At 37.2% G+C, this 12,905-nt stretch overlaps 1 protein-coding gene across 1 annotated transcript; it reads right to left on the reverse strand.

The window, feature by feature from the left end:
- Window positions 1-4,193: 4,193 nt before the first annotated feature.
- On the reverse strand, window positions 4,194-6,614 carry LOC114179219 (polygalacturonase 1 beta-like protein 3). The gene is made up of 2 exons (XM_028065479.1): window positions 6,317-6,614; window positions 4,194-6,238 (listed from the first exon to the last, which is right to left on the reverse strand). Exons 1-2 carry the CDS (start codon window positions 6,356-6,358, stop codon window positions 4,418-4,420), a joined length of 1,863 nt encoding a protein of 620 aa, XP_027921280.1. The 5' UTR covers window positions 6,359-6,614; the 3' UTR covers window positions 4,194-4,417.
- Between the last annotated feature and the right edge of the window lie 6,291 nt (window positions 6,615-12,905).

Raw genomic sequence — 12,905 nt, forward strand, 5'->3', positions numbered from 1 at the left:
CTCGCCCGAGAATCCTACTATCTGCTCGTTGTAGGGGACGATCAGGTCTTCAGAGAGGTTCATCTTTAGGAAAGTCTTCCAGTACAGGATGTTGACGGAACTTCCCTGATCAACCAACACCTTCCCGATCCCATATTCGGCCACTTCTATGGAGATAACCATCGGGTCGTCATGATCGGGATCGGGCGCCTTGAAGTCATCGTTTGTGAACGTGATGGGAGGCATCGATCGGATCTTCTTCTCGACCAGATGGACCGATTTCAACGCCCTAACGTGCCTCTTCCGGGCAGCGGAGCTTGAGCCTCCTCCGGCGAACCCACCGGAGATGGTGTTGATGTAACCCCTCAGGGGTCTTTCCTGGCTACGACTGCGACTCCTTCTCGGGCTCCGACGTGACCGAGACGGTCCTCTCCTACGCTTCTCACGCTCGGGCTCCCTTCTCGTCTCGGACCGGTCTGAGGGGACTCTCCTTCTCTGGCTCTGGTTCTTCATCGGACTCTGCTGAGGGCGATCTTGCCGAATGTATTTCTTCAGGTGCCCCTGTCGAATGAGCTCTTCTATCTTATCGCGGAGCGTATGGCACTCTTCGGTAGTGTGCCCGATAGTCCGATGGTACTCGCAGTGCTTGCTCCCGTCAGCGCCGGACGGCGGAGGCTTCTTCCTGATCGCGGGGAGCGAATCAGCGCTGAAAGCCTCTTGCAGGATTCTGGCTCGGGGAACAGCCAGAGGGGTGTAGGTCGTGAACTTTGGCGGTTTCCGTTCGGTGGGTCGAGCTGCAGGTTTGCTCGGTCTAGGAACAACCGGCTTGGGGAGCGCAGCATCCTCCTTCTCCCTCTTCTTCACCCTAAACTCCTGCATATCTTCCATCTGTATAAACTTGGCGGCGCGTTCCCTCATCTCCTCCATCGTCTGCGGCTTCTTACGACTTATTTTGTCCGCAAAAACTCCTGGCTGGAGTCCGTAAGAGAAATGATGCCGCGCGATTTCGTCACTGAGACCTTTTATCTTGACCGACATGCGGTTATACCGATCAAGGTAGCTCCTCAGTGGTTCCCCATCCTCCTGCCGGATGTTGACCAGATTGTCGACCGTCAGAATGGCCGGTTTCAGGGGTGCGAACTGCGTGCTGAACCTCGCTTTCAGGGTAGCAAACGAATCGATACAGCCGGTTGGTAGCTCAGAGAACCATTCCAGCGCTTCCCCGGTCAGTGAGGTTGAGAAGACTCGGCACCAAATGGGGTCGCTGACCGCATGAAACATCATCTGATGCATGAAGACCCGCATGTGGTTGTCTGGGTCGGTCGTCCCGTCGTACTTGTCAAAAGTTGGCATTTTCCATTTTTCTGGTAGCGGTGTTTCCAAGATATACAAGGTAAATGGGGAGGATCCCGACGCGGGGATCGGCATCCGTGACGGGCGGTCCCCGTTGTTCGCTCCCGAACTCTCTGCTACCGTGTGTGATGGATTTCCTCTTGAGCCCTGCGTCCTCTCAACCCGAGCTGGTTGTGATTGTTCGTGCCCTGTAGGTGGAAGGCGGCTCTCCACCCTCTCGGCATCTCGGTGATGTTGTACTCGACTTAACCTGATCGGGTCGGGTACGGTTGGCGTCGAAGGGAATCCGTCCCCCTTCTGCCGCAGGATGGCATTCTCCTCACGTAAAATCTGCACTTGCGCTTCGTAGTTTCTCTGCATCTCGTCCATTCTTTGCTGCATCAACCGTATCATCTCCCTAGTGTCCGCTTGATCATCTGCTAACCTCCCCCCGTCCATATTACTGTTTCGGTTCCTCGTGGTCACCATATGGGTATATTCTCAAAGGAGACTGCTCGGCCCCACGGTGGGCGCCAAAATGTTTCGGGATAGGGGCCAAGAACCTACTAAAAGAATTCCTTCACTTCACGATCTCTTCCTCTTCTCCAATGACTTCCGCAAAATCCACTCTTCAGCTCGATCGGGGTACCTGTCTAAAATACTCCGATGCTTAAGTTAGAAGGGACCGATCGGTGTGTCGGATTATCCGTCGTAATAAATGCGCAATTAAGATCCTTACCAACCTACCTTTGGGCCCTATTTATAGCTTTTGACATGGGCCCGTGATTAGGGTTCCTTAATCACGGCCCAATGATCCCTTAATGACGATTATTGACTCGTTTAACCGATAATCATTGGCTTAAGTTATATGAACGTGCGACCGATGGTCGTTTGACTGGGTTGATGACGATACGTTTCCCGCAAGTTAGTAATGTATCTTACCGATCGACCGGTAGGTGTTCTTGCAAGGTCCATTGCTGCTGTTATACCGATGGGCCGATGGGCCCTAGAGGTAAGGATTTCCACTGCTGTTGCCTTACCGATGGACCGATGGGCGCTCGAGATTAAACAGATCCATCGCTGTTGCCTTACCGATGGACCGATGGGGATGGTATAATTAAATCCTTACGTTTAACCGTTTTACCGGTGGTCCGATATTTCATGCAATTCGTTCGACCGATGATCCTTAAATGATGTGACATGGTTGTTCATTTACCCGTCAGACCGATGATCCACTAAGGGTTAGTAACGACTGACCGACTGGGCATACTGTACATCCATCATCATGCATCATCGTGCATGTATTCCTGCCTCTCTATTCTTCTTCCACACTTTATGCAGATTCCCTTTTTCAAAAAATAAAAATAAAAATTATAAACGATCCTTCTCTGTACAGTATGCCCAGTCGGTCAGTCGTTACTAACCCTTAGTGGATCATCGGTCTGACGGGTAAATGAACAACCATGTCACATCATTTAAGGATCATCGGTCGAACGAATTGCATGAAATATCGGACCACCGGTAAAACGGTTAAACGTAAGGATTTAATTATACCATCCCCATCGGTCCATCGGTAAGGCAACAGCGATGGATCTGTTTAATCTCGAGCGCCCATCGGTCCATCGGTAAGGCAACAGCAGTGGAAATCCTTACCTCTAGGGCCCATCGGCCCATCGGTATAACAGCAGCAATGGACCTTGCAAGAACACCTACCGGTCGATCGGTAAGATACATTACTAACTTGCGGGAAACGTATCGTCATCAACCCAGTCAAACGACCATCGGTCGCACGTTCATATAACTTAAGCCAATGATTATCGGTTAAACGAGTCAATAATCGTCATTAAGGGATCATTGGGCCGTGATTAAGGAACCCTAATCACGGGCCCATGTCAAAAGCTATAAATAGGGCCCAAAGGTAGGTTGGTAAGGATCTTAATTGCGCATTTATTACGACGGATAATCCGACACACCGATCGGTCCCTTCTAACTTAAGCATCGGAGTATTTTAGACAGGTACCCCGATCGAGCTGAAGAGTGGATTTTGCGGAAGTCATTCGAGAAGAGGAAGAGATCGTGAAGTGAAGGAATTCTTTTAGTAGGTTCTTGGCCCCTATCCCGAAACATTCTCCATAATAAATTTAACTTCCATTTTTAATTTTAAAAAAGTTATAGAAAAATAAAACAAGAATAAAAAAGCCCAGATTTTTTTTAGTATTTTGAATTGAATGTTTCTCAATTTGTTCTTAATGGTTAACGATTTGGGTTTGTTATCCTTGTTTCTTTGTCTTGTTTATTAAAAATTTTTCTCTGTTACCGAGTTGGTTGCAAATCCTAAACTAGACTTTAGCTTAACACAATAGTAATTTTCTATAAGACTTGTATTTTTCTAATGATTTCAAGATGGAAACTTTTCTTTCCTACCTCCTATTTTGTTTTTATCTTCTTCCTTCTTTTTTTCCTTTGTCTTAATTTTTATCCTTGCCTTTCTTCTTTTCTTCTCTTTCCATCAAAAGACTTTTTTAATAACTACTATTACCTTCAGGTTTTCCTTTGGTATTAGCCACAAAAGCAAATTCTCCCTTCATAGATATCTTCTCTACTCAATGCCATCCATGCAAAACATTGATATGTTTTGTTTATAGTTACGTAAAAAGAAAAGAAAGCAAGAGGAAAAACAATTATCATTCTATTTCTAAATATAATACTTAATATATTACAAAATGGTAAACGGAAAATGATAGATGAACACCTTTTAATTTTTCTACACCTATTCAACCCTTAAAAGAACCTATTATATTTACTTTTCTATTTAATTCCTTTAAGCTATTTTATATTTAAAATTAATAATATAATTTGAGTGGCGTTAAGTAGACGCAGAACAAAAATTGTAGTTTACATGTAACATTACTCATGGTAAATTACATCAATTATCTCTATATCTTTGGTTGATAAGAACCAAAATTCTTTTCTGTCTAACCATTCGTCATATAAATCACTGTTTTTATTAAAGACGGATTTTCTCTAATTTCAAATCCGATAAAAACAAATTCTTGCTTTCACTTTAAAATTAGCCACCGTTGCGAACCAATACTACTTTCCTCAATCAGTCAGCAATGGTCCAAGTCATATCATTCTCAAAGATCCAGTGACATACTTCAATTTTACCCGGACCCGATCCAAGAGCCACAAATGCACCGTGGGTGGGGCTCCATGCAGTGGTGTCCAAGTGACATATAGCAACACCCTGGTTAATCTTCGCCTTGGATTCTGGATCCAATAGATCCGCTTCGTAGACCCGAACCTTAGGAACGGAGTGACAGTAGTAAAGTAGATAAGGGAACAAGCTCTGGTGACAGGAGACGGATTTGGTTACCTTGCCACCGTTCATTCCTTTGACCCGACCCACCATTACATTCTTACTGAACCCGTTTACGTTCTGAGTGGTCCAAACCCCGACATTATGGCCCAAAACAGAGGTTGCAAAATCAATCATATCCTCGACAGAGCCCACACAACGTTTGATCTCTCCGACGCTGGGTGCTCTCTCGCACTCACCCAAAGAATCCATCATCATCTTCTCCATGGAGGAGTTATCAGACACCTTGAACACGCTCTTCAGCTCCTCAATCTTTGAAGAAGAGAAGGGCAATTTCAGCAGAATAGAGCGAGGTAGAAATGATCTTTGGGGCATTTTATCTCTTATGTCTGGCATGGCCATCACGCTTCCTTCCTTCAGCATGCTCTCGCGAAAGAACTTACCCGGTTCAACCCACCTTTTCACCAAACTGCCACCAATACTTGAAGAAGAGGAAGAGGTGTTGTAAGAAGCGAAAGAAACACCCTCTTTGGCGTAATCCTTAAAGGTAGCGTTGGTGTTAACGCCGTAGCCGGTGAAGCCAACTTTATAATCCCCTTCGGCTCCTTCAGCGTAGCCTTTGAAAGTGTCGGAACTTGGGTTGGCAGAAATGGCGTAGTTATTGAAGTTAACTTGGGTCCCTTCTTTGGTGTTCTTAGCATAGGATTGGAAGGAGTCGTCACCCACGTTAGCCTGTACCCTATAGTTTGAAAAACTCTCCGACCCACCAACAGTTCCGTCTGCGTAGCTTTGGAAAGTCTCTTCAGGAACGTTCATCAGCACGCCATAGTTCGTGAACGTATCGTTGGAACCGGTGCCTTTCGACCCGTAGTTCGCGAAACTAGACGCGGCAACGTTGGCCTTTGTCCCATAGCTTAAAAACTCGTTACCGGCGCCGGCGGAGTCCTTGCCGTAGCTGGTGAAATTCTGGCCACCAGAGTTGCCGTCCTCGCTGTAGCTGGAGAACGACTGCGTCCTCCCTCCGCTTCTGTCGGAGTAGGCAGTGAATTGCAGTTCGGGGAAGTTTGCTCGAGTAGCGTAGTGTTTGAACTCGCCACTGCCGCCGGCAGCGGAAGTTCCGTAGGTGTTGAAGTTTTCGTAGATGTCGTTGGTGTCGTTACCGTAGTTGTGGAAGCGGTCAACGTGGCCGGCGGAGCGGCGGCTGTACCGCCGGAAATCGTTCATGGGTCGACTGAAGAAGGTGGTGGCGTAGTTTTTGAAGGAGTCGGTTCCGCTGGGTCGACTGGTGCCATAGTTGGTGAAGTTCTGGGCGTCTTGGTAGAATTGAAAATTCACGTCTTTGGTGTGTTTTTCGAGGCTTGGACGGACATCCGGGAAGCAGAGAAGGTGCGCGGCGGAGCAGAAGTCCGGCAAGCGAGTGGAGAGGGTGTTGGTGGCGGCGAGGTTGGTGAAGGAGGCAGTGTCGGCGGCGGTGAGTGGAGAGGCTTTGGAGAGAAGGAAGGATGGTTTTGAGAGGGTGTTGCGAACGTGTCTGTCCCAATAACGTGAGACGTAAGCCTTTGGCGTGAAGGGGTTTTGATCTGCTGAGTTCCCCCCACCGTAAGCAACCTGCATTTGCGATGTTAGATGTTAAAGATGGTGATGACGATGAAGCAGTGAGAGTGAAGGAGAAGTATATATTCTTACAGTGAGCGTTGAAAGGAGGATGAAGAGAATGAGGGTACTCATTTCTTCCCTCTGCTTCTTCTTCAGAATCGTTGCTGCAATTTACAGGCAACAATTGAATGAGGAAGGAAGAATGATGTGGAGATTAATGCTATCACATTCACACCCCAATAATTTTCGTCAATGCTTCCATATCCATGAATATTTTTTTTATCGCAGCCCCTGATGCCCATCCAGTTAGCATTAATGAATAATGGGAACAAGGAGAAGAATCCATCCATCTCATAGAAACTCACTTGTTTTTCTTTGTCTAAGATCAAGTGTAGTAGAATCCTCTATTTTTTTTTTCCTGTGAAATAACATTTAAAAAACAACTTTCCTTCAAGCGTTTTTAGTTTATTTGACTGTCATGTCTATGACGTTTCTAGCAAATTTTAATGAATTATTGTGGTGCATGATATGTCTCATTTTTTAAACACGAACAATTATTATTAGCTAGAGATAGAGAGCCTCAGTTTCCTAGATTGATAGCGTTATCTTTTGATTTGTTTTATTTTCAATTCCCTGTCATCAACTTTACTTTTTATGATGAATGAAGTATGGAGTCACAATTAGTCGCCCACCAGACATGACCATGAATATTTTACACATTTCAACTCTACTATATATTCTCATGAGAATATAAATGTTAGATATTAAGTATAAGTACATCATGCAACACAATAATTCATTAATTTTTTTTTTTAAATTTCATCTTTGGCTGTTTAATTCGAAAGCTAGTTAAATAACAAAAATAGAAAAGATTAAAACATAAGAAGATTAAGTGAAAACTCATATAGTCACAAAATAAATAATAATCAAACTAAGAAAATATAAATTCTAACATATCAAACTTTAAAACAGAACAAGTCCCAAGAAACCGGAGAGTTCAAAGAACTCGGTGTGTGCGTCAATACTTATATCGATTAATTTGTTTTTATACTTGTTATCTTTCCAAAAATACCATTTTAAAGTATACATGTATGTTCCGGTCTCGAAATTCAAGAAAATGAAAATCAAGAACAAATTATCTTTCCTAAAATGAGCATATTGAGGTCGGCCATGATAGGTTATATATTTTTTCATATATGGTTATGATTATAGTTATGGTCATTGAGAGATTGTGGTTCCATATGGTTATTATATGACATTAGTCTTACACATATAAGATATGGTCATTGAGAGATTGTGGTTCCAAATGGTTATATGACATTAGTCTTACACATATAAGATCTTAGACACCACTTTTACACCAAAACCTTAAGGCAATGTTGTTATGGGTCTTTATTCTTATATAGTGTTTAACTTTGTCTATTATATCCAATGTGGGACTTTGACTCACACTTGGACTATTCCCAACAGGCCATTCCCTGGATGGTACAATATCTAATTGGTGTTGTTTCAATTTTTTTTAAGAAAAAAGGGAAATTTGGTATCCTTTCACGTGGGTTATGCCACCACCTACCTGTTGTGAGTTATACAATAGTTTCTTGGCCGAATCCGAGTGAGCCAAGTCACACTCTAAGGGTGAGATTCCTAGTAAGATAATTGTTGAAGAAAAGATTATTGCAGGTGATATTAATTTTCTCGTGACAGAGTAGTGTATGCTTCAACCATCATTTGTAGTGTGGGTGCAACATGTGAAGAAGAACGTGAAAAAGAAGAAGGAAAGAACGAAGAAGAAGAGAAAAAGGAGAACGTGGAAGAGGAGAGAAAGACGAATGCGAAGGAGAAGATGAAGAGATTTGTGCAGTGAAGTGTGAAATAGCTTTTCGGTGTTAAAAAATAATTGATGTGCTAGGGAACATGGTAAGACACTTGTTGCCATGCAAAACAAGAAGAAGAATTTAGAAGTAACGGAACTTGAAAATTGAATTTAGACAATGAAATGAATGACAGTGATTGAAGTTTGAAGCGGAAACAAATTCAGTTGGTCCAAACGAAAAAAAAAAGAACCTAGCTTGTAGAGGATAAATGTCTTCGATTTTGATATCCTCTTTTTGATTTTCATCACGACCAGTTCTTAGGATTGAGATTTCCTTAGATTTCTCCTTTAGTGACAACCCCAAGCATTCAAAAGATTAACTTCATTTTCTTACAATTCTAGATCACTAGAAGTCCTTTCATCACACTTTTACCTATTTTATTCTTGAAAAACGTTAACCTTCAATTCGCAGACTAATCCAAAGCACCTTAAGATACTTTCTAGTAGTAGCACAATATTTTGTATCAAAGCTTCACATAAAAGTAAAGTAGCATCCATACATTGCAATGTACTTACTTTGGTTGGCCCAGGAATTCCTAAACCAACTTTTATCAGGGGTTTTTTCTTGTAACTTCTAACTTTTCTTGTGCACCTTAAAACTTTTTCAAAATACCTTAAATGATCCTTAACTTTTTGACTAGCATCCCCTCACACATAAATACTGGATATTGAAATCCAGTTCGGTTAATTAGTATCGAATTTCCAAATTCAATTAAGAAAATGATTAGATTTCCAAATTTAATTAAGAAAATTATTAAATTTCCAAATTCAATTAAGAAAATTATCAGATTTCGAAATCCAATTAATATAATTAACAAATTTCAATATATATATATATATATATATATATATATATATATATATATATATATAATTTTATTTTCAAATAATTTATTAAGAGAAATAAATTAAAAAATTAAAAACAATGTTAATTTTAATTTATTTATTTTTTAGTTTTATTTATTTTTCTTAATGTATTATGTGTAAAATAAATATGAGAAAATAAAATTATATATATATATATATATATATTAATTTTAATTTTATTTAAAAGTTATTTTTTCAATTTTCTTTATTTTTTAATGCATTATATAAAAAATAAAAAAATAATAATATATAAGTATCGGATTTCAAAATAATATATATATATATATATATATATATATATATATATATATATATATATATATCGAAATCCGGGTAACTATTTATATCGGATTTAAAAATTCAGTAATTTTTTTATTTGAATTTCAAAATCTGGTCATTTTTGGATTTCTAATTCCGATAATTTCAACCAAATTTCAAAACTTGGTAGCTTCAAAAAAGTGTTTTTTTTAATTCCGTTTGATGTGTGCAGGTTGGTGAGGTGTTAAATTGAGAGGGTATAAAAGTCAAAAGGTCATTGAGAAGTTTTAAAAAGTTTGGTAGGGTTGAAGAAATGGGTTCTTTTCCCACAAAGGTGTAATTTACTTTTGCATTTACCAAAGTAGTGCAAATATTTTTAAAATTCCAGGAAGGGTAAGTCATGCTAAAATGGTATAATTTCATAATAAAAAAGTCGTGTCAAGATAAGTCGATTTTAATTAAAATGAACGGAAGTCGTACTAACATGAAGAGACTTCTTTGTTGTTGAGAAGTCGTGCCAAGTTGAGACCACTTTAATTAAGTTTCTAAGCAAAGTCGTGCGAATATGGAAAGACTTCAGTATTAAATTGTAATGAAGAAGTCGTACTATATTGAGACGACTTCAATTAAGTTTCTAAGCAAAGTCGTGTCTAGGAAGACTTCGGTATTAAATTATTAATGAATAAGTCGTACCATATTAGTAAGAAAGTTTTGCCATAATGGTACGTCTTCATTGTTAATATTGAAAACACATACGTAAAATAAAAGCGAATAAAGAAAAAAAAGAAAAGTTAAAAAGAAAAAGAAAAAAATATTTGGTTGTGATAATATTAAATATAAAGAAGTTAAAATTTTTATTGTATATATATAAATTATACAAGATATACAAAGGTACAGAAAAAGAAAAGAGTTTTTTAATAACAAATATATGAGATCCAATAATTTTTTGGTTGATATATATTAAAATAAAAGTGAACAACAAAGTCGGTAAACCGAAGTTACGAGAGTTACATAAAATAAAATTTTACTATTTATTTGGGCAGTTGCTTCTACTATGACTAATACTTCTGCAAAAAGAAGACAATGATGGAAGATATAAACCAAAGACAACAACATAAAGATATGACGATCCAGTTCAAAGCCATCAAATAAGACTTAGACGACAACGAAAAAGACTTCCTTGTGGCATAGGCTCTCATAGATAACTTTCACGCCCTATTATAAGAAACCAAAATCATCATGAAATTTTTAACTACTTATATGCATTATTATTTAACTAATTAATATCACTACAAAAATATTTAATTTTTATTTAGCCAAACTAAAGTCGTCCGAATATGATACGACTTCTTCATTATCAATATAACATTGAAGTCTCTCTAATATGTTATGACTTATTCATTAACAATTTAATGTTGAAGTGTTTCCATATTGGCACGACTTTGCTTAGAAAATTAATTGAAGTCGTCCCAATATGGTACGACTTCTTCATTACAATTTAATACTGAAGTCTTCTCATCTTGGCACGACTTTGCTTAGAACTTAATTAAAGTCGTTTCGACTTGGCACAACTTCTCAACAACAAAAAAGTCTCTCCATGTTGGCACGACTTCAGCTCATTTTAATTAAAATCGGATTATCTTGATATGACTTCTTCGTTGTGAAATCGTGCCATTTTGACACGACTTACCCTTCGCTAGAATTTTAAAAAAATTTGTACCAGTTTGGTAAATGCAAAACTAAATTACACCATTGTGAGAAAAAGCCCGAAGAAATGATTGGGGTGAAGGAGGAAGCCCCCATTAAACCAAACATTTAGCACCTAGTACAACTTAAACCCAATGTGATTTCAAAATCACAGACACCCTTATTAGAGACACTTCTATTACAACATATAGTTAAAATCTCTTCGATTCAAATGATCCTTTAAATATGAGAACTCTTTGCAACAAATACACCCTGACCTCCCAATCTTAATTACATTTTTTGTTTTCAAATTTGAATTGTTAACATTTTTTTGATAATGGGAAAGTTGAACTTACGCATCTTTTTCTTTTTTTTTTCAAATTTATCAAACCAACCTTATAATTCTTAAGAATTTGTGGGAAAAATTGAATTAATAACGTCCTTCCTTCCAACTTGAGCCACTTTATAACTCCTCCCAACCTTAATTTCTAAAGGAACAATTTTTTTAATCTTAATACTATGAGAAAATACTATATTATTGACCAAATTTAAGCGATGAATAAAAATTCAGTAAATAAGATTTGTCAACATGAAAAAAAATTTGTTAATAAAATTTTACATTATTTGACGAATTTTATAATTTTAAATTATCGATGAATATTTTAGTTAAGGAAATCAGTTGACAATGTAGAATTTTTAGTAATAACAAAAATATGAATGTGGGTAAAATAAACGTCAAAATTTCTGCTTCAACTTTAATTATGTTGGAGTAAAATTAATTGATAATGAATTTTTTGTTTGAATTCTTCGAACATTTTACTAACAAATTTTGTATTGTACATAAGCTATTGATAACTTTGTTTTACCAATAATTTTTTTGTGTTTATCAATGTTTGACAAATCCAATTATTTTTAGTATAACAAGTGAATTTTAAATTTAGTTGAATCCCTCAAAATAATATATATAATAAAATTTGCATGCACTTAAATACAATAAATTTATTTTAAATTTTTTATCCACATGGGATCTACAATATTTATCATCCCTAGGATATTATGATTTCTGTTTTATTTTAGGCGTATCACTTTACACTCTGCTGAAATTATTATGTTGAGGTATAAATTTTCATAGTTTACCATCGTTATTCCCTGATTATAGAAATAATAACGTAAGTTATGTCGGGAAAGTGAATTCTCCATAAATGGAAATTGCAGCTCAGGCTACCAAGAAGATACTAAATAAAACTAAACATTTCTATTTTTAATGTTTTGTTTTGAAGAAAAATAAGTGAAAAATTTATAGACAATTTGATTGATTTAATAGAATTTTTTTTTATACATTTAAAAGTATTTTGTAAAATAATTTTTTAAAAGTAATTTAATATAAAAACATTTAATAATATTAGTGCGTAATATATTAGTATATTAATAATATCATTACTCTCAATATTAGACGTAAGTAATTAAATAATATTTCTATATATATATATATATATATATATATTCTGAAAAACATGATTATCATGTTAATTAATGTATATAAATATTGTAGTATTATTTACTTATGGATTATTTTTTCAATACAATTAGTTATGCATATTTTCTTTATGATTTTTTCACTATTAGAAAAATTTAATTTAGTCACCGAAATAATTTAATCACAAATTGTGACTGAAATAGCTACCGATTCATAGTAGTCGTAAATAGTCATCGATCTAGCGATTGAATACATATACATTAATATTCATTACTATAGCGACTGAAATAACCACCGAAAACTTTTAGTATCTAAATATTATATTTTGGTCACCAATTTAGTGACCAAAATAAATATTATTTTGCAAAATATATTTAATATGGTAATTAGTCATCGAATATTTCGATCGCTAAACATTATTTAATATGTAATGTTTTAGTCACCGATCTAACGACCGAAATAAATTTTATTTTGTAAAATATATTTAATATGATAATTAGTCACCGAATATTTTTGCT

Source organism: Vigna unguiculata, chromosome 3 (assembly GCF_004118075.2).
Source record: "Vigna unguiculata cultivar IT97K-499-35 chromosome 3, ASM411807v1, whole genome shotgun sequence".
Classification (NCBI taxonomy): Eukaryota; Viridiplantae; Streptophyta; class Magnoliopsida; order Fabales; family Fabaceae; genus Vigna; species Vigna unguiculata.